This window comes from Carassius carassius, chromosome 35 (genome assembly GCF_963082965.1).
Source record: "Carassius carassius chromosome 35, fCarCar2.1, whole genome shotgun sequence".
In the NCBI taxonomy this organism is placed as follows: Eukaryota; Metazoa; Chordata; class Actinopteri; order Cypriniformes; family Cyprinidae; genus Carassius; species Carassius carassius.
Genome location: NC_081789.1, coordinates 16,852,241 through 16,878,882, shown reverse-complemented (window position 1 = coordinate 16,878,882; position 26,642 = coordinate 16,852,241). Strand labels below are relative to the sequence as shown.

General features: G+C 37.0%; 2 protein-coding genes across 4 annotated transcripts in view; both read left to right on the top strand.

The window, feature by feature from the left end:
- Positions 1-4,029, top strand: part of nktr (natural killer cell triggering receptor) — a 150,688-nt gene extending 146,659 nt beyond the window's left edge. For 2 of the 3 annotated variants that reach the window (XM_059524642.1, XM_059524640.1), the window contains 5 exons: positions 97-2,823; positions 2,911-2,994; positions 3,083-3,139; positions 3,234-3,323; positions 3,422-4,028. In XM_059524642.1, coding sequence (XP_059380625.1) covers positions 97-2,823; positions 2,911-2,994; positions 3,083-3,139; positions 3,234-3,323; positions 3,422-3,491 — 3,028 coding nt within the window. In that variant the 3' untranslated portion in view covers positions 3,492-4,028. Of the gene's footprint in view, positions 1-96; positions 2,824-2,910; positions 2,995-3,082; positions 3,140-3,233; positions 3,324-3,421 lie in introns of all 3 variants that reach the window. The other variant, XM_059524639.1, reaches the window with a different exon arrangement.
- A 1,125-nt stretch (positions 4,030-5,154) lies between these two features.
- Positions 5,155-25,418, top strand: zbtb47b (zinc finger and BTB domain containing 47b). The gene is made up of 6 exons (XM_059524637.1): positions 5,155-5,455; positions 17,698-18,902; positions 20,473-20,620; positions 22,005-22,120; positions 22,820-22,964; positions 23,488-25,418. Exons 1-6 carry the CDS (start codon positions 5,431-5,433, stop codon positions 23,889-23,891), a joined length of 2,043 nt encoding a protein of 680 aa, XP_059380620.1. The 5' UTR covers positions 5,155-5,430; the 3' UTR covers positions 23,892-25,418.
- Positions 25,419-26,642: the final 1,224 nt, after the last annotated feature.

Here is a 26,642-nt window from a genome sequence, read left to right as displayed (position 1 = left end):
TTTTTGATTTGCCTTTATAAATACCAATATAAGTTGTGAAAAACATAGTTTGGAAAATAGATTTTGATTTTGTATTTCTAAATATTGTTCAAACAGATGGGATGACAGAAGTGACACCCCAAGGTCTAGGTCAAGATCAGAAGAACGTTCCTTAAGTGAGGCTTCTGTATATTCCAGCCACCATCGATCTAAAAAAGAAAAAAAGAAAACCAAACGCAAGAAGAAAACTAAGAAACGAAAGCACTCAAAGAAACATAAAAAGAACAAGACCAAGGAGGCCTCCCAGTCTGAGGAAGAGATGTCTGGGTCCTCAGGCAAGAGGTCGAAACACTCAAGCCGTGCAGAGAGGAGACATTCTCGATCACGCTCTCATTCTTTCTCTCGCTCATCGTCGCACCACTCCCACAGATCGTATAGATCAGGATCAGAAAGGAGACGTTACTTATCAAGCTCTTCTAGAGATTCACGATCTTATTCGAGGTCCAGGAGCAGATCTTATTCCAGAAGTCGTTCAAGGTCTGATAAGCGGGTTCGATCATCCATGAGGTCAAGTCATAGTCGATCAGGACGGTCTGTTACACATTCTAGGTCACTGTCTCGTTCTCAATCGAGATACAGGACAAGGTCAAGAACCAGATCAAACTCTAGGTATAGTTCAGAAACCCCACCACGTTCCAGGAAAAGAAATGAGTTGAGATCCCCTCGAAAGTCAAAGCCTACAGAGGGCTGTATTTCCAAATTGGACAAGCCTGTTCCTAAATCAGTTCAAGGTGAAGAATCTAAAGCCCAATCAGCAGCGTCTTCAGAGAGTGTCTCTGTGTTGCCTTTGAGTGATAGTCCACCTCCTTCTCGATGGAAACCAGGCCAAAAACCCTGGAAACCTTCTTATGTCCGCATTCAAGAAATCAAAGTAAAATCAGCCCCAGCTTCAAATGCACTAATCAGCCCATCATCAAATGTACCTCAGGAGGCAATGTCCTCTCTAAAGCCAGACATGGCTGCTAGTCAAAGGAACCCCAGCAGCAGTGACAATAATGTTCCTGATAGGCTTCTGCAAAGCAGTTTGTCCAGGAGCAGTTCACCCACTCAATCACGAAGTAGCAGCAAATCACAGAGTCAGTACGGCAGCAGATCTTCCTCTTGCAGTGGGTCAGAGTCATATAATTCATACAAAGGAAGAACCACTGAAAAAAAGAGAAAACATCGTAGATCTCACAGAAATAGCCAAAAGAGGGACAAGCATGCAGATCATGGTAGTGGCCATAAAGATTCATCTCCCTCCTCAGAGGACATATCAGACAATCCATACAGTGCTTTCCACGGACACAATGATTCCTTGGTACAGAGAAACACACTGAAAGGCACAAATCCCAATCAAAGGAAAGTACCATTAATGGACAACAATAATGCATCTGGATGGGAAAGTGAAGGAGAGAACTCAAGTAAGACTAATACTGCTCTGGAACACAACCAACTCCCTATTAGTGATGAGGGACTTACTGAAATGAAAAAGAGACAGATTTTGTCTCGTTGCTGGGAGTCTGAGAGTGACTCTGAAATGCCAGACAAAAAAGTAGTAAGTGATGCCAAACATGTGTCTGAAAAAGAGGAGGGAGAGGCTAGTTCAGAATCAGAGTATGAATATCCTTTATGGACCTGTAACAAGTCAAACCAAGGAGCAGAAATGTCTAATGAATTAAAAGGTAATGAGGAGCTGTCTGCAGACACAAAGACTTCAAAGCACAAGAATAAGAAAGCCAAGCGGAAGCACAAGCACAAGAGGAGGAACTCTTCCAAGTCAGGATCTCACAGATCCAAGGTCAAGAAATCCAAGAAGCACCAGAAGCCGAAAGAGACATTTCACTGGCAGCCTCCACTGGAGTTTGGTGATGAAGGTGAGGAGGATGATTCAGTCACTCAAGCAAAACAATTTCACATAGCAAATCCTGATGCAGTCAATGATGGAGCAAAAAGGCGTATAAAAGCTGGAAAGATCAAGCACCAAGTCTCAGAAAATAAGGATGAGGATCAAGGGAATATCGAATCATCACAAGATATGTTTTCAGTAGAGTCTTCTAAAGGTATTGATGAGAATGGGAAGGTGACTGAAAGCCAGAAATCAAAGCTAAATAGCAATACTGAAAGAAATCCAGATCAAAGCCATCTAGAGATCCATACCAATCTTTCAGACACTAACTTGGCAAGTAACAAACCAAGAGACCCAAATAAAGTTGATGTATGTCCTCCACAGGCCATCCCAGAAGCTAAGCAACCAGGTGCCAAAGCGATTGGATTTTCCCCTCTAAAAAGTATTAAAAATAATGGTAGTGCACTTGTTCCAACTCAAATAGAAAGAGGAAACTCTGTGACTATTGGATCTGTTTTACCTCAAGGCAGTCAGCCAGAGGAATCTGTACCTGGTGACACTTCTCTCTCAGCAGTTGAAAATAAATGGAAACCTTTGACAGGCATGACTGTTGGGCAGACCATTACTACAAAACCTCTGGTTAAGAAAATAAATAAAATGCAAGATCAACTAGAGGGAAAGGCCCAGGGTCTCAAGATTGAGATCAAGAGCAAGAGTAGAGTCCGTCCAGGATCCTTGTTTGACGAGGTTCGAAAGACAGCTCGTTTAAATCAGAGACCCAGAAATCAAGACAGTTCAAGTGAAGAAGACTCTATTCCAGCAACAGGAGAAAGGGCTGGATCCCACTCTCAAAATAAGTCAAGGTCTGTGTCCAGTCATAGGTCCCACCGCAGAAGTAGGTCTCATTCATATAGCCACTCCAGGAGCAGGTCCAGAAGCTACACCTACTCTTCCAGGTTGGTTACAACAGACAATGTTTTATGACTTTGTATGTCCAGTCGTCCATGTCTGGTAAATTTTGCATGTTTTAATTGTTCACACAGGAGCTACAGTAGAAGTAGAAGCAGGAGTAGATACAGCAGAGCACACTCTCGTTCTCGAAGTAGCACCTACCGAAGTTCCCGTAGGTATGTACTGAAAGATATTTATCTTTGATATATGTCTAACTGGGATTAAAATGTTTTTAACAAAGATGCCACGGTGATCTTGTTTAAGCCTTTCAGACAGTAGAAGTCATTCTAGAAGTCGCCACAGAGGTCACCACAGATCAAGGTGAGCATGGAGCCAACATCTTTAATGCATTTTGATTGCAACCAACCTAGTGTTGCTTAATTATTCTTAATTATTTATCTTCATGGAAATACAGGTCTAACTCATACGATAGTTATTCTAGCCGCAGCCGCAGTCGTAGCAGAAGAGGGCATCGAAGAAGTGAGAGCTCTGACCGCAGGTCCAGGTACATCATAAATAAATCCATGTATTGAAACTGTCTGCTTCGAATTTAATAATGTGCCTCACTGAAGCTAATTCTCTGATGTGTGTCTTCACATTCAGGTCATATCGCTCTTACAGTCGCAGTTCCTCCAGGAGGCGAAGTCGTAGCCGAAGCAGTCGATACAGTTGAGCTGAATTGATGCAGCATTAAGCCTCCCTATCCTCCTTCAAATGGTTTTCTGAACGAATGGCTCAGTTTAAGTTTGAAGTATGTACTTTGATGTACACTGTATCATCATTTAATGTGTAATTCACATACATTCTGCTGTATTTTTCCAAACGAGTCTATGTATGAATGTACATTTGAAACAAAATTAGTCTCTTGCTTTACTCTGGTACACTTTTTTTTGTATTCATTAGAAATGGAGCATAGAAACCCTCCAACTGTAAAGCCTAGGTTATATATCAACAGCTACTTACCTCAGTCTTTTGAACATGAAATTCTGTGAAATGTAAATGTCATGTTTTGACATGGCAAGCAGTTATATTAAACAAATCAATGGGAGACATGGATGGAAAATGTTTAGTTTTGGCCAAATGAATGTTTTTTTTTGGTTGCCCTCAGTGCATTTTTTAATTTGTACACAAAAACAAATGTCTTGCTGAATGTATCTACTGCTGCTTATTGATACACCATTTAAATATAACTGTTAATAAAAACTACATTTGTTTGTGAAATCCTGCATGTGTGCTGTATAATGTGTATTCTGTGTAATGTGTTCATCCTACTTCACGTTTCAGTGACTCCTCCAAATATCCACAAAATTGAGTATGATGCATTAGAACGTGGATTAAAGTCCATCTCAAACATGTTTGTAAGTTTTGACCACTACAAGCATTTCTGCTTTTTGAATTAGTCCTGGGGATACAGTACATCCAAAATTGCTGGGATACACTAGGATCAGAATTGACAACCACTTCACTGATAGTACTGCATCCAAATGTTCTGTCAGTGTCTAAATTGTTATTTAGTATAAACTGCATGCATTTCTAGATGTACTAAACAATCTAGCAATAAACAAAGTACAGTTTAACCACAAAGAGCAATTTTATTGGTATCTAAAGTACTTAAAGGGATACTAAACCCCAAAATGTTGTTCCAAACCTGTAAAAGCTTTGTTCTTCTTCAGAACACAAAGATATTTTGTATGAAAACCGTGAGGATATCCCATAGACTGGCAAGTAAAATGCACTGTCAAGGTCCAGAAAAGTATGAAAGACATTGTCAGAATTCTCAGCCATCAGTGGTTCAACCATAATGTTATAAATGGACAACAATACTTTCTGACAGTCACAAGCCTCCCAGTTTCATCCAAAATATCTTAAATTCTGTTCCGAAGTCGAACAAAGCTTTTACGGGTTTGGAATGAAAATTGGAAAATTGTCATTTTGGGGTGGAGTATCCCTTTAAACATAAGAGCTCAGATCACACTTCTCCATTTTCGAAAATCTTTTTTAATAATTTTTTTTACATTTCACTTCTTACAGTTCCTTCACTCCTGTGGCCTCATGGGATAGTGTTTACTGGTTCCTCACTTCAGCAGGTGCAGTATGTTATTGGGGTTTAGTTTGCCTGCTGTTTCACAAATACTGTGTATTTAGACATCCTACTTGCTTTTTATCAAAAAAAAGTACACATTTGATTGCAATGGCTATAATTTCTCCGGATTTTAAGGATTCCGCATGCTCTGGTGCACACAGTGATGAGATGCCGTCAAACATGCAAGGTCATGAGCACCTGGGACACAAATTCTCCATGCCCCCATAAGGGCAGCTCGTATTGATTACTCATTTTTAGCAGTAGATGTAGACTAGAGCTCAGACGGGGGAAAAAAATATCCAGTGCAATGTCCCTTTAAAACTTCTGACAAAAGCCCATATGATCCCTGAGCTCCAATCACCAATTCCTACTGCAAAAGCAGCCTCTGCATTTTTGTCTGCCTGAATGCTGCTAGCACGGCGAAAAAAACAGCGAGGGGAAGGAAAACTGAAGAAATGTGAAAATCCAACGTACTATTAGATGGCGAGCGGAAGTCCTGCGCAAACGGAGTTATTCGCAGACTCCTTCGATGCTACAGACCTCGGATCAAAATGGTACAGTGGACAACGACATTTTGATTATTTTATATCCATATTTTATCTCTTGTAATTTTAAAAGACTTAGCTAGGCCGATGAAACTTGCAGTAGTTTGTCCCGGGATGTGTCTGAGTTTTTTGAATGTTTTAGATAACGTGATGTCGCCAATAAATTTGACCGCGAAATGAAGTTTGCAACTTGCACAGAACGCTGACAGTCACATAAATTGGAAGGTTAACAAGAATGCAATGGCCACAATAGCCTACATTGTTGCATTTAAAGAGTTAAATTCTCTCATATCAGTGTGGATAGGGATCACGTCGTGACTGGTGCATTTTTTTGTACATTGATGCATGCAAAATGAAAAGCGAATTTAAAATGTTATTCTAAATATACTTTTGAAATGCTATCGAGTTTGTTGCACATGACGAGAATCCATAGAGCTCATATTTAAGTTGTGCAATAAATGTGAATCTCCAGATAAATGTTGAAGGCGCTACACAGTTTTTTATTTTTTTTTATTTTTTTTATAGAGATACAGGAGCTTGGAAACATTATGCTTTAAATGCAATTTAAATGATTTTATATTCATATAAATAATTTTCTAAAATATAGACAGTCCAAAACAAAGAAATATATTAGCAAATATTTATAATTACACAAATAGCATTAGCATTATTAATATTAATGATAGTTGTTAGTAATGTTGTAGTATAATGATTTAGTATTGTCAAAGCAAAAACATAACTATAATTTAAAAAGTGTTCTACAGATTGGTTATCAAAGTTAAACTTAAATCTGCAATGTAGATATAAATATTAAAATGCTTAAATTACAAAAAGAAAAAGAAAGTCATAAAAAAACAAGCAGTCGCCACTTAAAGTGTTCACAAAATCAACTACAAATATCAAGTAATTAAAACAAAATATTTCAGGAATTGCAAAAGCCATTGAAATATAGAGAGGGAGAGAAATTTAAGAATATTTTTTCCTAGTTTTTCAGGGACTAGACATTGCAACCTCTGTAAATCTTTTTTTTTTAAAACCCACCTATCACAAATAAAAAAATAAATAAAAAGTTGTAGTCTCAGTGAACTCAATCATATGCAGAAGAATAAAATAAAGAGAATTATAAAAATAAATTGTTTGTTTTTGTTTGTTTTTAGTGGTTTGTTTATATGTCAAGTACATGATTGTTTATATTATTTCTTATTGGCAAATAGGAAAAATAAAATAAAAATAAAAAAATCATAAAAAAAGGTATGTCTTAAATTTGGGTTTATTTTGGTGTTGTTTTTTAATTAGCATGTAATATGTCATATTCTTCATAAACAGAAAGGAGAGCATCACAAAGGCTGCGGGATGAAAGCAGTGTTGATTTTCGGAATGCTCAGTAAAAATAAAGCATGTGTGTTGTACATTGATGCTGTAATCCAGAGGCCTCTTCACATCTGGAAGCCGGGTTAATATCTGGGTCAGGTCACTACTTTAGTGCCGCGGCCCTGTCTTTTTGACCTCCAGTTGCTTGCTTGATTTTTTTCACATGACCCTTAAAAAATTTTGTTATTTTTTTTAATTATTTATACAGTGCATTTCCTCTTTGCCTGTAGTGGTCAAAAGTGCAGAGCCTATTGTTGGTTGACATGTGAAATGAGTCAGAACCCAAATAATTAATTACGCACCCATTAATGCATTTTATATGAGAATCTAATACATTTTAGACAATCACAGTAAGAATATCACTTGATGATAACATTTTAGTTTCCAAAACTGTTATAACAGAAAAGCAGCTGATCTAGTGACTAGTTCCCATCGCTCAACTAGTTAAGCATTGATGGTAAAAGCATGGTCAAGCAAGGTCATCATGTTTGAGATGGATACGGTTAAAATTCTCATACAAATGAATAAATGCATTGATTGCATGATGATTTCCTAACATGAATCGGCCCTTTGTCAACCGTTCCTCATGAAAGTGCTACAATAATTTGTACTCTAGGAAGAGCTGAAATAGCAGGAGTCGTTCTAAACTCTGCAGTCTTGTCCTTTAGTGCTGCGGCCTGGAAAAAAGCATCATGCTGAGGGTTTTTATGTAACCATCTATTCAGGACATTCCTGCCCACCCTTGACTTTGAGGCTTCGTTGTCTCTCAGTGCTGTGCTGTTGGGGTCACTTAAATCCATGTGACAAGTGCTCCTCAAACAGCTCCCAGCATTCAACTCGAGCCTTGTTCTTATTATCAATGTTAAAAATAATTGTGCTGCTTAAAGGGATAGTTCACCCAAAAATGAAAACTCTGTGATCGTTTAGTCACCCTCATGTTGTTCCAAACCTGTGTGTTTCGTTATTTTGAAGAATGATGGTAGCCATTGACTTCCATAGTATATAAATAATATTATGGAAGTCAGTGGCTACCATCAACTGTTCAAAATATCTTCTTTTGTGTAATTTTATAATATCTGCATGAATTAAATGCTACTTCTAGTATGCAGATATGATTAATGTGTATGTATGCATTCTTCGAAGGATCCGTTTGCTAAATCTGTACAATTTAAATCTTTATCAACGGATATTACCTTCCTTCTCCTTTTCGGTTATGGAAAAGAGAAGACATTTATTTCCCTATTTCACAGTTGTGTTTCTCCCGGTGTCTGTGTTGTTTGTCAGCTTCAGTTCCTCACATTGCTGCATACTTAGGTCAGAGTCTGTACACGGAGAGGAGTTGGCCCATAAGCAGAGTTAGCAGATCTGTGGCAGTTTGTGTTTGTGCTTTATGTGGCAGAGACATGCCAACTCCACAGGCTCTTCTCTTGGCCTGAAGTCCTGACTCAGCTCCTGCTCACATAGCTCAGGCTGAATTCTCCTGGGTGTATGTATGAATGTAACGTAGCAGATCACAGTCTACGACCTTGATAATTCAGTTCCTGCATTGGGTAGTTTAAGCTCTGATACAGCCACATTTTGTACTTGCTTGGCAAATAAAGTTGGCAAATAAAATATGACTTAAAATATGACTTTTGTATAGCTTTCATGAGATTGACCTGAGAAGTAAATCTCTCTCTTTCGGTTTTTTATGCAAGAAAGATTAGGCCCCTGAGATTATAGTATTTTGTAAAGTTGTTTGCTGTTCCTTTTCATTGCGAATATGAATTTTCAATTTTCTCCCGGCGCTGTGACAGTGATCTCACACGGCTTTGTTTGTGTCGCCAAATGGTTCTGGCTGTGGATATACTGTCTCTTTTACGGGAACCTGATTTCGCTCACCTTGTCAAGCACACTTTTTATTATTAGACACAGCAGACACATGAGAGGTAAAATCCTTTGTTTGTTTGTCTGGCTCAATTTCATGCCCCGCTTGGCAAATAATATTTCAACCTGCGATTCTGTTGTTCTTGGTTGCATTAACATATAGATGGAAATGGGAAGTCTTCTAAATATATCTGCCTCAGTCGGCTCGGGAAAAGTGCAATGAGTCGTAGACATACCCATGTGGTTTGTAGTATAAAATAAATGTTGTACGACGGTTGCAGTATCCAAAGGTTATGAGACATACTTAATGCGTTAATGTTGCCGTAAAATGATTTTCATTTAATCTAACACAGTCCCAGCGTAGTCTTCCAATTTTCTGATTTATTGACTGATTTCTTGTGAATTTTTTTTTTTTTTATCTCACAACTGATGCCGATGAGGACTTTCCCTGAGCAGCGTTTGCAGGACGTACAGAAACTCTGCAGTAAACACCTGCTGTGCTCCCTTGTTTTACAAAAATCATAGGAAAGGTGAGTGCTTCTGGCTTCCTATGCTCCTCAGAAAAGAGCTTTGACTGGCTTCCAATCCGTTATGCTGTTAATTAGCTGCTGAACCTGAAAAACAACTGACAGGGGACCGCCGTCCCTAATCACTTATTCTGATTGAACTTGGTAATTAGATGAAGGGATGGATGACACCCTCTTTCAACAATATTTTCTAACCTAAGGGAACTATTTATCTTTGTCTAAATTAATTTGTGTTATAGTCAGTTTTTCACTAAATTTGCACTATTTTTATTTTGTATTTTGGTTTTCAAGATTAGTTAAGTTCTCTTCCAGAGCCCTTTCCTCTGATTTCTCATTATACAAGTAAATTGTGATTGGTTGTTGAATATGTCAATCACACATTCATTTCCTGTCTAATGAGTACGCTGATAGTCAGAGGTCAATCCTGAAATATCAATTAAATCAGACCATTCAAATCAATTTGAATGCTGACACCATTTGCTCTTTATTTCTGTGTTATTTTTGTTCATATTGTCGTGGACTGTCAATAACAATTTTCTACAAAAATATTAAGCAGCTCAGCGGTTTTCAACATTGATAGAAAATGTTTCTTGAGCTGCAAATCAGCATATTAAGAATGATTATTTCTGTAGAATTAAGACTGGATTGCTGAAAATAGACATCATTTATTTAAATTGTAATAATATTTCACAATATCACTGTTTTACTGTATTTCTAGCCTTTGAAAACCATGATAATCTGTTTTTGCCTTCAAACTTTTGAACACGTTGTGTCTATGCAATAAAAAGGCAAATAGTCTTTGATTAAAAAACAAACAAACATGTAATTCAGAAAAACCTAGACGCTTAGTAATTATGCTTATTTCTACAATAAGGTTTTTGCTTCTATATTTTTAAATGCATCTCGCAATTCGATTTGAAAAGCCTGACATTTGTGAACCAAGGTTAAAACCCTAAAAACAAATGTGACGGATACAAATAGAAGTGAATTATACGTTTCTCTTATGGAGATGTACTGCACCCTCCGCTCTGGCTTTGCCTTGCCTGTGTTTAAAGCTCACATTATTCAGCACTAGACAGACAGCTGATCCGAGGAGCACCAAACAGCCCTGTTCAGTGAACTGGCATGTGTAATAGCAGGTGTTATAGTTCAGGAGGCTTTCTCAGTGAAAGTGACGCTGTGGTTTGTGGCAGCTCTCTGACAGTGTGTAATTATCAACTGTGCTGGCTAGTCTGAACGGGTGAGAAGATGGTATCTGTATCTAAGAGACCTTAAAGAGATAGTTGTTTCAAAATTAAAGTTATGTTATGATTCGCTCAATCCCATGGTGTTCCAGACTTGTTATTCTCTTTACTTAACACAGAATTATTACTTACTTTTACCTTTTTTTTATATCTAATACGGACTTTTTTTTAAATTATATTTGGAATCAAAAGTGTGGCCTTGCTAGCTCTATTTTTGTCTTTCCCTCTGACACACACAGACCTGCTCATGTCTTGCTAATTTACAGCGTGCACACACACACACACACACACACACACACACACATACTCACCCAGGCCATAAGTCATTTTTGTATCTCTGTGAGAGCTGTAAATGTGTATTTGTCTCGCTCAAGGTCAGGACTGAACGAGTGTCCTGATTGGATTGGGGAGGGCATAGGCATCAAGCAATAGCACACACATACACAGACACCCAGGGTCTCATTTTTTCAGTCCTCTGAGGACAGCTCCATCATCACTTTGGAAAGTGGCTCTTCTGAGAGGGCGATTGGTACATACAGGCTTCAAAAGTAGAAAATCTTCTCCGGAGTGGAAAGAAAAACTGAATTATTTTTTAACGTCTGGTCCACTGAGGCTCTTTCCTCCTCACAAATACACACAGTTTCTTTGTCCTCTGGGAAATTACAATGGGCACTAACAGATTCACTCAAATAAACCTGTCTCTGCTGTTATTTCTTTGCTACGTCATGAGAATAATAGACCTGTGCAGAAGGGGTAGTCCATCCATTTTGATCTTTCTGTTTCTCAGTCTCACTGACTGTCTACAGTGATAAAATACAATGTAAAAAAATCTTAAGGTTAGAAAACTTAAAAGTTTAAGACAACCAGCTTCAGTAGATTTTTGAGTCTTCTCAGCTTGTCTTTGTAGGAGATTTTTGAGTTTTCTCAACTTTTCGTTGTATAAACTTGTCTTAAACTTTAGATATTTTTTTACAGCATAATAATAATAAAATTATCTCTATATAATTTTCTCTCTATGATCTTAGAAAAGGGCAAAACAATAAAGCAGATTACTGCTTAAATAAAAAAATAGTTTAATGTCAAGAAAATGAACCGTACTCATTTATTTTATATAAAATAACATTTTACACAATATTTTGGAATGTATAATTGGGAAATGATCTATTGGAATTTAAAAACTATAAAATTAATGGCTAATGTTCCAAATTTGAAAAAATTTAGGCTCTTTTGAAAGTTTTGTTGGCACTATACCAGGAAAAATATTGAATAATAGTTTCCTATCAGAAATTTATAAATTTCTGTCACAATATTTTTTCCACCACAAAATAGTCACCAAATATGGAACCTTGAGATTCAGACCTTTCCAATAATGTTTGTCAAACTTAGAAAAAGGATAGATGTTTTTAGTTTTTAGTTTTGATATATTTTTTTTAAGGTTTTGTAAAATGACAAATAACCCTGCCCACTAAGGGGAGGAGCCTACCACTATCTGTCTGTCTGACTACATAATATATGTAAAAATCTTATCTTTTTTAGTCTATCTGGGAGGCATTAATAGACAAATGGAAAACATTTGAATAATTTTGCAATTTTATTATAATTTTTTTTTCTACAGACCTTCTGTTACTCATTTCTGTTACTACTTTCCAATTCCAGATCCAGGCTTACTTTAGTGCTCTATTGAAATGCAGGTCATTTCTAATTGTGCATAATGTCTTGGGCAGAGGGACTCCAGATGCCATGTCATTGCTTGGCATTTCTGTATGATTGATGAGGAAACAGTGCCAGACAACAGCTCCTCTGCATTTTACAGCGCTGTGAAACTTCCCCTCGAGCTGGCAGCACAGGAAGTGGAGGAATCCAGAGGGCATGAGGACAGCGATTAGTCTCTCATCTCTTTAATAGCAGCCTGATTAGATTCCCATGATAATACTTGTTTTTCATTAATACAGAGTGGGCAACAGCCTCAAAGTTTAGTTGAAGGTCAAAAGAGTCACTATTCAGTGCCATGGATGCACAGTTGCTAAAAATGTGTTCTGCTGGCAGGGTTAAAGAAATAAAATTGTCATATGTCAGTTATTACTGTGTATATCAAAAAAAGAAAGGTTTTGAAAGATGTTCACCCTGCACTTTTCAATAAAACATAAAAGCTCCAGAAGTTGCACTAATCATGTTTACATTTGAACATCTTCAAATTTGGCACATCAGGATAATTGTCTTACAATTGAACATGATGCGCAAAGTTTTTTAGTCAAGAACCACCTAAATTTAGGTCTGTTCCTCACATAAAGCTCACAAATCTAAGTCATATCAACCACTTTTATGTTGCTTTTTTGTCAGTTATGTTCTATAGGGACTAGGGAGTCTGCTCGGTGACTGATGACTTTTTTCCATTGAACTCTCATTGCAGAGAGGACATAAACCAATGTTCCCCTAGTTCAGATAGGATCCTATATTCACATCACTTTCAAATTGTCTCTCTCTATCACTCTCACTTTATTTTCCATAAAGTCTGCTCTAGTTTTAAGCTGACTCAGGCTTTAGTGAGTGTCTGTTCAGATCAATGTTGAACAGTCGCTCTGAAGCTCCATCCTAGCAGTGTATCTGGCCAGTCTGAGGGAGATTGAGGCTGGCGGGATGCCCGTTTGGGTTCTTGAGGGTGTCACTCAATCCTCACAACCCTGAGCTCTTGTTAGGACAATGCTGAAGGGGGAAAAGGATCGCTGAGTTGGCATTTCCATCGTTCAGTCTTCTGCCTGACAGCAACAGCCTCCCTCTCCTCACTTTCTGAGGTCTGTGGTAACAAGAGAAAGAAATGCTAGCTGGATTAGCTTGGGTCAAGTTACCAGTCTTTTCCAACACTGAGACACTATTTTTGTCAAAAATGACTTTGTCATTAAATAATTTGAATCTGAATATTAATAGTACTGTTTGTTTTCAGTCTTCTCATTTCCAAGATAAAAATAGGAGTTAATTCTGTATTGTTTAAAGTTCCTGTGGCTTGTTGATGTGGTTTGTTGAGTTTGTATGTATTGCGGTATGACATCTTGGTGGGTTGCTGAAATTGTGAGCAGTTCATCAAAAGTTGTTGAGAGGTTGGTCAGTGGTCTTCACAGTGGCTGCATTGTTACAGTGCTCAGTGTGAGATGATATACTCGTCACTCTGATTCTCACTGAAAACATCCAAAATAACCTAAACTTATTGTGATGAGGTGTTTTAAAATTGGAAAAATGTGTCCGTGGCGGCATTTCTGCAAAATGATGTTGCTTCTTTTGTTTCACCACAATTTCGAAGTAAAACGTTCAGTGGGTGGCACTCCAATTCAGTTTTCAGTTCAGTTTTATTCAAAACTTTAACAGTTTTATTACATTTATTGTTGTATGTATTATGCAGTTTGGAAAATAAAATGTCTGGTAATTGACTAAAAGGTACATGTACAATACGGTTGAAACTTTTGGGGCTGGTAAGATTTTTTGAAATGTATTAATTTTATTTATTTGATTGAAAATAAAGTAAAAACAGCAATCTTGTGTAAAAAAGTACTATATTAAATATTTATATTATAAATATTTATATATTAATTAAAATAATTAAATATTTTTATATATTTTAAAATGTAATTTATTCCTGTGTTGCAAAGCTAAAATTTCAGCAGCCATTACCTCTGTCACATGATTCAGAAATCTTGCTAATAGGCTGATTTGAGCACCAAAAATATTTATTATTATTATAATACAGCTGAAAACAGAAGCTTAATATATTGATGGAAAATGTGTTAATTTCTTTTTCTTTGATTGAATAGTTAGTTCAAAGAAACCGCATTTCTATCATGACAGCTTTGAAGATTTTAGCATGGTAATGGATATGATGTATTTGGTCTTGGTGGAATAGATTTGCTATACTGCTGCTGCTGAAGTTGGTTATTGCTGTTGTTGTAGATAACTGCTGCTGCTGCAAGGCAAGTACAGGAACTTGCTACTGCTAATACATACACTGATACGGTACTGTGAGTTTTTAAGACATACTGTTGCTGCACAAATAGCATATGTAATAACCCATAACAGATCTATACAGGTGGAGCTGGGGAAGGTGGAGGGTTTCAGAGGGCTTTGAACTGGTCTAGTGGATGCTAATCAGACATTTGAATGTAAAGCTCATTGGCTGCATATGCAACATGAAACATAGCCTGGTCCAAATAGTTTCATGACAGAACTTGGCATTTAAAAAAAAATCTAAATCCTTTATTCTTTATTCATTCCTTTAAACTTAAACAAGAATAAACTTTGATTAATTTACAGTAATACATCCTTACTGAATAAATGTATCAATTAAAAAAAAATATATATATAGAATTCCAGAAATATCTTTCTTGCTCTCCATCTCTGCATTTGTGAATGGGACAAAAGGAGCATTTAAAATCTCTCTGAAGACTGCAGAAACTGCAGAGTTGTGGTATACAGTGCAGTGAAGACCGCAAAATGAAAGTCAACTGAGGGTAGATCTCTTCCCTCGCCTCTCTACTGCCTGGCAATGTGGTGAACGTCCTCGGCCAAGTGCATACCAGCCGGCCTGGCCAGCAGCCCTGAGTCACCTCTTATTACGTGAAAGCACTTCCTGCGCTACAGTGAGTTCAACTTTATGAACCAGAATGAGGAGCGTTACACTACCCATGTTCCTGGTAATAACAGGTCTGTTTAACAAGGTTTTGGCAAAGGTCTTGTAGGAGTGTAGTGAGCTGGCAAACTAATGTGAGACTGTGGAGTGCAATCATAGGTTGGTCTGTGATCAGCAGTAAGTTCAAAAGTAAGACTTTTGATGCAATCTTTTTTTAATTGAAATTTTATTGATGCCAGTGAACAAGATTTCATCTTGACGTCTAGTCTCCACTTTCAAACAGAAAGATTAAGTTTATGTGCTTCCAGTTTGTTTATTTGGCTAAATTGCTTGAAAGTACTGAAGACAATATTGTTGTCATTTATATACATTCACGTCAGATTATTTTTGGGGATTTTGTCTCTTAATTCCACAGATGACAGGAAATTCTTGAGGAGAGAGAGAGAGGATGACATGCACTAAGTGCACACTCACTAACCGCTGTGCAACAGCTCAAACCAATTTAATGCCTTTCAGAAATGTTTCACGTTGCCAGTTTTGAATTTGATACAGCTGACTAGGTATTGTTTTGGAAAAACAACCCCTTATCTCTTTTCAATTATTCCTGGTGGCGCTAAAGAATTTATTTATCCAAATGAACTTCATGAAAGCTTCTGAACTAGGTTTGGTGATTTGTGTTTTCAGTTTAGCAGTAGGGTTTTGCTCTTTGCAAATAATGCACCTCTGAATATAAAAAAAAACATCTCAAAATATTCCAGAGGAAAGCATGCATATGGAATTACATCAGCCAATCATATCTAATCTAATAACAATATATTTCCAGATTTCAATACTTTCCTAAAATGTGTTGTCTTGCAAAAGGCCATGCATATATGTACATTTACTTACTTTAGACATTTGTACACTTACTTTAGACATTTGTGCATGGTCACAGTGAGTGCATATGATGATGGACATGACCGTGTTTTAAATGGTTAATTCTGTGTAATTTTGGGGGATGTTTAACAAGATCAGTTGGCTTCTGAAACTTAAAGTAAGACTGTTAATTCTGCTTGTTGTTAGTCACAAAAAAGTCAGCGTAACCAATCCGTGTAATTGTTTGGAGAGCCTGATATTTACTCTCTCCTTGCTCTCTTTAATTGTTTACCGGCCAGTGTTTTGTCTTATGCATAATGATAACTCAAAGAGACAGGACGCAGGAGGAGGAAGTTAATGGTTAGTGCACGGCTCTGAATATCAATGTGATATCAATGTTTTACATGCTTCTCTTTCTGTCCTCTCACTTGGTTTGTCCTTTTTTCTTTTCACTGGCTGCCTCTCCCTCGGTCCCTTCCCTTTTCTCTTTGGAGTTTTTAAAGAGATGCTGGCCAGATCGAAACCTTGTCCTTCCTGATCTAAAATAAGCCAACCTTGGGAGCAGAAGGGGAGGGCATAGCGGCATGCTCCAGTAGCTTCTGCTTTTCTCACTCTCAGATAGGCAATGTTTGATATTGTTTTAAAGGCTGCTGTGAATCAAATAAATGTCTATGCAGAAAAATATTAAGTTTTCTGATGGTTTATGTCAACCTTTCTATAGTGTTACTTTAATATTAGTTATTTCTAGGGTTGGTGTTATAACTAAACATATATATTCTTCTCTTATTTTGAACTATAAATTCTATATATGGCTTTGAAATGGTTTTAAAGAATCATTTCAAATCAAAGGAAATATCATTTCAACCAAACCACATTTTTGACAAGTCAGTACCAAATATCAAACCAAGTACAACCAAAATGTTTAATGTAGCATATACAATACAGAAAACAGTAGTTTAAACAAGCTAGTTAACAATAATCAAGCATATTTTACATAGTTTTTAAATAATTAAGACAAGGAATTTAATCATTTATACTTGTAGTTTAAGGGGAAGTCATGGCCTAGTGGTTAGAGAGTTTGACTCCTAACCCTAGGGTTGTGGGTTCGAATCTTGGGCCAGCAATACCATGACTTAGGTGCCCTTGAGCAAGGCATCGAACCCCCAACTGCTCCCCAGGTGCCGCAGCATAAATGGCTGCCCACTGTTCCGAGTGTGTGTTCACAGTGTGTGTGTGTGTGTTCACTGCTCTGTGTGTGTGCACTTTGGATGGGTTAAATGCAGAGCACGAATTCTGAGTATGGGTCACTCACCATACTTGGCTGAATGTCACGTCACTCACTCAATAAACCTCACTCAAGTATTTACCAATATAACCAGTTAGTATAATAAATAGCAATATTTTCCTGTATTTTTACTTATGTGAAACCCTAAAGATTTAGTGAACGTGAGCCATTGTTGTTATTTAACTTACTTTAAAAATAAAAAACAAAACTTTGAAAAATTGAGTTCAATGCAGTAAACCAGACTGATAATGGCCAAATAATACCATATTAAAATAGTTAATGTCATATTGCAACCTACACAATTTAGCTTGTTGCATTTACCACCTTGCAAGCGCTTCATTGTAGAAATGCAAATCTAGTTAACAGCTCAAATGTTTGTTTATTCTTGTTCTGTTTTCAAAGTGGATATACATAATTGGTCTGTTAATGTGTAAATTTGCTAATGAATTGTAAAATCAATACATATTTTCTCCTGTCTTCTCTCACAGTGGAGAGGAGTGCTGCTGAGTTCTTTCTGCTGGAGGATGCAGCGCTGCACTTCCCTCATTTAATGGACAGGCATCTCTACCAGCCTCAGGTTTCCTCCCACAAGGACGTGCTGGGTGACCACATCCCCTACTTCCAGGCCCTCATCTTCCAGAGTCGACCGCTGCACTGCATAAACCTGGCCTTTCAGTTGCTAAGTATCCAAATCCTGAACATCATCTGTATCTCCATCTTCGAAGTCCTACAAGTTTCACTTGTGCTCCAGATGAGTTCCTGCCACAAGCTACTTGGGTCCAATGAGATGGCAGACACGGAAGGGCAGGGTACTGCCTCGTCCAATCAGATGTACAAGATGAAGGAGCTTGAGAAGATGTACACACAGCAAGGAAATGGTACATTCTCATTGCTTGACAGTAGGGTCAGTAGGGAAGTCACGCAGACACATTCATCTAGCATCCACTCCAGCCCTCAAGCCAAACACTTCTACAAAAAAGATGACAGTGGAGGGGGAGTGGCTAGTGGAGGAGGGCGGGGGTTATGCACAATGGAGGGAGGACCCAGTCTAAATGAAGCGGGATCCCGGGATAGTTCGGTCTCCTTTAACAGAGAGCAGATTATCGTGGAGGTCAACCTCAATAACCAGACTTTGAATGTTTCTAAAGGGTCCGATGGCAAGGGTGTCACTTCAAGTACCTCATCCCTTCTCATTCACCGTCACGCCAATCTTTCCACTGCGGTGGAGGGTAAGGAGCAAGACGATAATGAAGATGTTGGCGAGGATGAAGAAGAAGAGTATGAACACAGAAAGGAAGGGATGGAAAATTGCAGTGATGAGGACGATGAAGATGAAGAAGAGAATGATCTCAACATTCCAGAAACAGGATGCACTAGCGTGGAAAGATGCTGTGCCTTGAGAATACCAACAGACGCCATCGGCATGAGACAGACGCTAATTGACTCTACACTAGGGGAGGGGAGGAAGAGAAGGAAAGAGCAGGAGAGTCTGGGGCAGAAGGTGAAGCTAGAAGAAAAGCAGCACTTTTCTTGCAAGAAATGCCCTCGTATTTTTAACAACCGCTGGTACTTGGAGAAGCACATGAACGTCACCCACAACCGCATGCAGATCTGCAATAAATGCGGCAAGCGCTTTTTACTGGAGAGCGAGTTGCTGCTTCACCATCAGACAAACTGTGAGAAAAACATACAGGTACACACTGGTCTGCATCCACAAGGTCAATCTATAAGGTTGATTTCACACAGGCCTTTGGAGTAAAGTCATGGATTTGTTGGTTTGCTTGGTGATTGATTCAAAATAATACAATATAACAGAAGATAGCAACAATTGTATTGGACCCAGCCGTCAAAACTGAGTGTTAGAAAATAATATTAAACACATATCTCTTAAGTAGGCCCACAGAATTGGGACATTTATTTATTTGCAAAGTTTTAATTCGTAATGAAATTAACCAATAAGGTTTTGATGCCAATTAAGGTTATTATAGGTAGATAAAATTTAAACTACAATTAAAACCATTATGTAACTGAAATTAAATAAAATATATTAAAAACTAATTTCTGCTAATTGCCAATAAAAACAATTAAAAGAATTACAGTTTAAGAATTTTAATAAAAAATTAATAAAACAAAACTACATGGACTATAAATAACAATATATATTTTTTTTTAAATGACAGAAACTAAACAAAATTACTAAACTTTAAATAAAAAAATAAAAAACCTGATTCAAAATATTAATATATAATTATATCTAATAATATTGAATATATATTTATTAGTAGTAATATTCCGCTTTTTCAATCACTTTTATTCAACCAGGATGCATTGTATTTGTTAAAAAGAACATTTGTAATGTTATGAAAGATTATGCTTTAAATAATCGCTGTTCTTTTAAACTGAAGAAAATCAAAAAATCTCACAGGCAACAAACATTTGAAGTGTACTGCATATATATATTGTAATTTAGTTGCATTGGTTAATATCGCATATATCTGTAAATATTTGACATTTAATTTGCCATTTCCTTTCTTTGTGGCTGTAGACCATCATCTAATGTTCACTTCACATTAATCTTAAAAAAACACTGTTAAATGTAATTTTTACCATATTTTAAATTAAATACAAATTCACCTGTAGCCTTTAAAATTATTTACTTTATTTTTATTGAATTTAGACAAAATGTTTAGATTTAAAAATGTTTCACTTCGTGGTCAGAATATGAAAATGATAATAAACTTGTCGTTAGTATCAGTTTTCATCCTATAAAAATAGTATACAACTTTAGCTTCTTATACCTCATTTTGCCATGTTTAAAGTTGGATTATGTGTATTCTCTTCTTTTATTCTGCTATGAGTGCATATTGCAAAGCAGAATGATAGACCAGAGATTTGGGATGATAAGTAGGCACAAACTGTATTAGGGTGTGGAGAACAGCTGTTTTCTGTCACTAAAGCAGGTCTGCCAGACCGTTTCCACCTCCAACTCCAACTAGGTCTAAACAATCCAACACTCATTAGTCTCTGCTGTATGAAGCACTTACAGGGAATTCGGTGTAATTAAGGTAATTGTGCTGTTGTGCTTAATTTGATATAAATGAATTTCAAGTTAGAGGTGGCCTTTGCAATATGCATTCTTTATTTAGCGTACGCAGTTCTCAGTACTCTCTCAGAATGATAAAATCCTGTTGTGTTTTCTATTGACCCCTAAGGGAGAGAAGTTTAGTCTAATGCCGTTCATTCAGATCCTCTGATCTTTGTAGTGCGTGACTTGTGGAAAAGCCTTTAAAAAGCTGTGGTCTTTACACGAACACAACAAGATTGTCCACGGATATGCAGAGAAGAAGTTCTCTTGTGAAATCTGTGAAAAGAAGTTCTACACCATGGCACATGTCCGGAAACACATGGTTGGTGAGTACTGGGTCATGTCGTTATTATTTACGCACCTTTATGTCTTTCCAAACATGTATGGCTTGTTTCTCGAACACAAAAAGCGGGGTTTTTTTTCAAGAATATTCTAGACTTTCTTTTTCAGTGTCATTTAATTGATTAAGAGCTGAAGCTTTTAAAGGAATAATTCAACCTAAAATTAAAATTTTACTGAAAATGTACTCATAAAAATGTAAATAAGTTTGTTTCTTCATCAGAACAGATTTGTATAAATGTCGCCTTCTATCACTTGCTCACCAATGGATCCTGTGCTGCGAATGGGTGCCGTCAGAATGAGATTCCAAAGAGCGGATCTACACGACTCCAGTCCATCAATTTACATCATATGAAACAAAAAGGTGCATGTTTGTAATAAATTCAATATTAAGACATTTACAAATATGTTGGATGTTGATGTGAGAGGAAAACGAGACTTTCTCACTGGAGGAAGCGTTACTATTATGGACTTATGGACTTTGGCCAAAAGCGACAAGGTTTTAAAGTCAAAACAACTTAAAAGATGGATTTGTTTATTACAAACACACAGGTTTTTTTGGCCTCTCATTCTGACGGCACCCATTCACTTCAGAGGATCCACTGGTGAACAAATGAGGCAATAAAATTTCCATTCTCCAAATCTGTTCTGATGGAGAAACAAACTCATCTACATTTGGATGGCCTAAAGGTACATTTTTACCTTTGGATGAACTATTACTTTAGATTTTAAATGACAGAAAAGGCTTACATAGATTTATGTGAGAAAGAGAATTAAATTTGAATAATTATTCATTGAATGAATCACTCTTTTGAGTCGGATCTTTACAATGATTCAGTTTATCTAGGTGGCAGACAAGATGCTGCAAAATACAGCAGCTCTGTCTTATGCACAAAGACATGTTGTGTAAATTAACCTTCAGGCTGATGTTATATAGCACACCCTGGCCCTCATACCGTACGGTACTTTCATCTTCTGAAGCTTGATCTTCCCAGAGCAGTGGAAAAGAGCCGCTGTGACCTTGCTTTACCATCCAGAACAGACTGAGCCGAGGACAGAGGCTGTATTGTTTAATCTGCCCTGAGAGCAGAGAGGAAATATCTTATCTAGAAGTGCTTCCTTATACCAGAACCCACTCAGTTATCTGCAGGGCAACAAGTTACACTTGCTCATCTGACACTGCTAACAGATTATGTGCAGTAATAATGTAGTGTCTTATTATACACTAAACTCTTTCAAGCTCTTGCTATCCTTAAAATGAACACTGAGGCATGTGATTAAGATGTAAAATTAAGTTTAAATACATTTTATTATCACTTAATTGAGTCAAACAGAATAAAATTCTAAATTGTGTTTGTTATTTTCTGGAAGCTCACACTAAGGACATGCCGTTCACTTGTGAAACGTGTGGGAAATCCTTCAAACGCAGCATGTCTCTTAAAGTGCACTCTCTTCAGCACTCTGGAGAAAAGCCCTTCAAGTGTGAGGTGAGTTCAGTCTCGTTTATCAGTCGTAGGCCTGAGAGATACAGGTTTTGCATTTTGTGTTTCCCTTCAGTTCATAAAAGTATCTTATCAGAGTAAGAGTCTCTTATGTTTACAAAGGCTGCATTTATTTGATCAAAAATACAGTAAAAACAGTAATACTGTCAAATATTATTACAATTTAAGCATTTTAGAACTAATATTTTTTCTATTATATTTTTTGCAATGTAACCTATTCCTCTGGTGGCAGAGCTGAAATTTTTATCAGCCGTTACTCCAGTCTTCAGTGTCACATGATCCTTCAGAAATCATTCTAATATGCCGATTTGCTTATTGTGCTGCTTAACTTTTCGTGTGTGTGTGGAAATCAATACATTTATTTTTCAGTATTGTTTCTTTTTTTCTGTTTTTAATGAATAGATTAGAACAACATTATTTGAACAAGATATCTTTTGTCTTCAATTTAATGCATTATTGCTGAATAAAATTCATTTCTTTGAAAATAAATTCTTTTTTTTGAACATGTTACACTAACGTTTGAATAGAAAGTGACCAAATTGTCCAATATTGAATGATTTATCATTTCTGACTTTGTGAAATGTTGTTATGCCAAATCCAATTAGATTTAGTACCAAGACTTGGCAGAGGAACACAGATCTAAATTAGAATTGGCTTTATCTGACGCTGCTGCTCCTGTTGTAGAACTGCAGTGAGAGATTCCAGTACAAATACCAGCTGAGGTCACACATGAGCATCCATATCGGACACAAGCAGTTCATGTGCCAGTGGTGTGGGAAAGACTTCAATATGAAGCAGTACTTCGATGAACACATGAAGACCCACACTGGTGAGAAGCACCACTTTGGTGCCCATCATAATCTAAATATACTATTTTTATTATAAAAATGTATGATAGTTCACCCCAAAATGAAAATTCTGTCATTAATCACTCACCCTCATGTCCAAACCTGTAAGACCTTCATTCATCTTCAGAACACAAATGAAGATATTTTTGATGAAATCTGAGAGCTTTCTGACTCTGCGTAGACAAAAATGCAATTGACACATTCAACATTACAGTTGAACCACTGATGCCACATGGACTATTTTAATTATGTATTTACTACCTTTCTGGGCCTTGAACGTGTCATTTGCATTGCTGTCTACGCAGTCAGAAAGCTCTCGGATTTCATCAAAAATCTTAATTTGATTTCTGAAAATGAATGAGGGTCTTACAGGTTGGAACGACATGAGGGTGAGTGATTAATGACAGAATTTTTGGGTTTGGTTTGACAATCTCTTTAAAAAATTAAATAAAAATAATTAATATATTCTCTCTCTAAGTTCTTCCATCTGTCTGTCTGTTCCAGGAGAGAAACCATATATCTGTGAGATCTGTGGAAAGAGCTTTACGAGCCGGCCCAACATGAAACGGCACCGCCGCACTCACACTGGCGAGAAGCCGTACCCCTGTGACGTGTGCGGACAGCGTTTCCGCTTCTCCAACATGCTCAAAGCCCACAAGGAGAAGTGCTTCCAGGTCAGCAACCCCATGGTATCTGATACCACCAACCTTGTGGACCTGGACCCTACGTCAACTGATATGGACACCCCAGCCAATCAGTTAACCAGCCACCCTGTAACTCCTCCCGGTGAGGCGTCCAGTCTCCACCAGGTCAAGTCGCTCTCGCTACCCTTCATCCACTCTATTGTAGGTCTTCCATCTCCCCCGGGCCTGTTTTCCACTGAAAGGGTTAACTCCGGTAACAACTAGTTTTGAATATAAGGTTGAGGTTATCTTGATTTGTTTCTTTTCTGAAACCCAAAGCTAGCAGTAGCTCCCCATGAGCTTTTTGATTCACATCCAATGTCAATCACTCTCATTGGGGTTTCCAAACACGCTGAGTGAGGTCTAAGACTTCCAGCGGGTGTTTGAACAGTGTGTGACACTGAATATTCCTTTTAAACTGTGCAAATTTTCACTTATCTTATTCTCATAGAGATATTTTATATACTGTTCAAATAAGCTTCTCGTATTACAGAAATACAACAAATGTTCTCATTATTTTTGTTGTTGTTTAATGCATTTTTCGTGAGCTGCAGGATTAGAATTTAGTATCGCATTTCACATGCTCTTGCCGTAGACTTTAATGCTTTGCCGGTTATATATAACAGGTTGAGGTTCTCATTAGCTGCTGTATGAAATATAGATGCATACTGAACTCACAGCAGAGGGCGCTGTGGGACATGAGCGTTGCGAAGTTTCGGAGCAGCTCTTCAGCCAATAAAAGGTGTAGCAGCTGTGTCCCCCTGCCATAACCAAATCCAGATGTATTCCAGTAACCAAATCCTGTTAGCTTATATGTTATTACTGAATATGAAATGTATAATCACTACAGCACCTTATTTTTAATCATAGAAGTATTTATATTGTCCTGTCTTCTTCGTATCCTGAAAGATGAAAGTTTTGCCACATGGACTCTTCTGCATATTTGCAGAGGTTTGTTTTTTGAAGCGTCTGTGCAGGGCACAGGTGGGACGAATGGTTTTTGTCAAAGGAAATATGTAGCAAAGGCACTTCAGAATAATCAATGTTTGAGGCTTGCTTAAAGGAGTAATTCACCCCAAAATGAAAATTTGCTGAGAATTTACTCACAATCAGGCCATCCAAGACGTAGATGATTTGGTTTTGTAAATTTAGCTTTACATCACTTGCTCACCAGTGGGTTCTCTGCAGTGAATGGGTGCCGTCAATCCAAACAGATGGTTAAAAACATCATAGTAATCCACATGATTGCAGTCTATCAATTAACACTTTCTGAAATGAAAACCCTGTGTTTGTGAGAAATAAATCCATCAATAAGGCCTTTTTACTTTAAATTGTTGCTTCTTGCCAAAATATGGACTGGCTTCTTGCCATAATAATATCCATAATAATACTTCCCCCAGTGAAAAAGTCCATCCCGTGTTGTCCTCACACACTAAATCCAACAACATATTTATTTAGAGCTTTTTATTTGATCTGTGCTTATTTCTCTCCTGATTCAGGCGAGATGGGTTTTTTTCCACTGGAGACATTAATATTAAGAATAGAGGACTCATATTTTAGCCCCAAAAACTGTTTGAAGTTAAAAATGTCTTGATGAATTTGTTTCTTACAACCATGCAGTTTTTTGCTTTACAAGACATTTTTATCAATTGTTTCTCATTCTGACGGCACCCATTCACTTCAGAGGATCCACTGGTGAGCAAGTGACGAAGTGCAAAATTTCTTAAAATCTGTTCAGATGAAGAAACAAACTCGTTTGCTTCCTGGATGGCCTGTGGGCGTATACATTGATTGCAAAGTTTTTTTTTTTTAAAGAAACTTCTTATTTTCAGAAAATCCCAAAGAAGGATGTTTAACTTTCTTTTAGTTCTCTCTGTATTATTTTAAAATTTCCAGAGCACTTTACTCTGCGTTGGCCATATGTGTAATGGCAAAATCTGAAAGGCCTAAACCACTTGTGAAGAAATTAGTATGAAAAGGAGTGGGTTTTTTATTTGCACAAAGGCAATATCAATTCTGGATGAACACCAGGGTTTGTTTGGTTCAAAAATATTTTTGTGTTGAATGTCTGATATGCTTTTTGGTACATCGAGTAGGTTTATCACCTTTTTTTAACGTCAATTCATCAGTCATCATTAATGCTTTCACTTATTTTTATTTTCACTTCACACTATTTTAAGATGGTTTTGAATGACAGACAGTCTGAATAACTTATGGAAACTTATGGTTACTTGTGGAAAAATATTTTAGTTTTGTGCCCTAAAAATTTAATTATATAGCAAAAAATAGCAGGACTTTTGGGGCGCATGTACACTGTATGGTCCTGTTAAGAAGACACATAGAATATAAAAAAAATTATAAATTTGTAAAGAAAAAAAAAATTCCTTACCCGATATCAGAGGATTATATAGGCAAAATATAGTTCAAGTAAAACTCTCTAACAACTCTAGCAGCAGTAAAATATAGTACTATAATAGGTAATATATATATACACACACATACACACACCCACACAAACATATATATACATCATATATATATAAATATACATAGTCTGTAAATAATTCTGTGTTTCCTTTCAGTTTTTGTTTAATAAGTTTTCTTTTGTTTACATTCTTAATGGGGTCAAATGAATGTGATGTGGATGTCAGCATTCATGAAAGTTCTTACAAGATGGAAATAAGCTTATATATGAGGAATAAACTCTAAATTTGGCCTTGCATCTTAAACCTTACCTTAGAATGTTCTCAGAACATCAGTCATGTACCTGGGTTAAGAAACCTCCTCTTAATGCAGGTTATAGCAAGTGTTTTTAAATGGTATGTGTTTTTATAAGAAGTTTTAGAAAGTCCCGGTAGAACGGTCTATTAAAGGGATAGTTCACCCAAATGTAAATTCTGTTACCATTTACTTATCCTAATATCATTTGAAACTCATATTAATTTATTTCTTCACAAGCGGTGATATTAATTATGG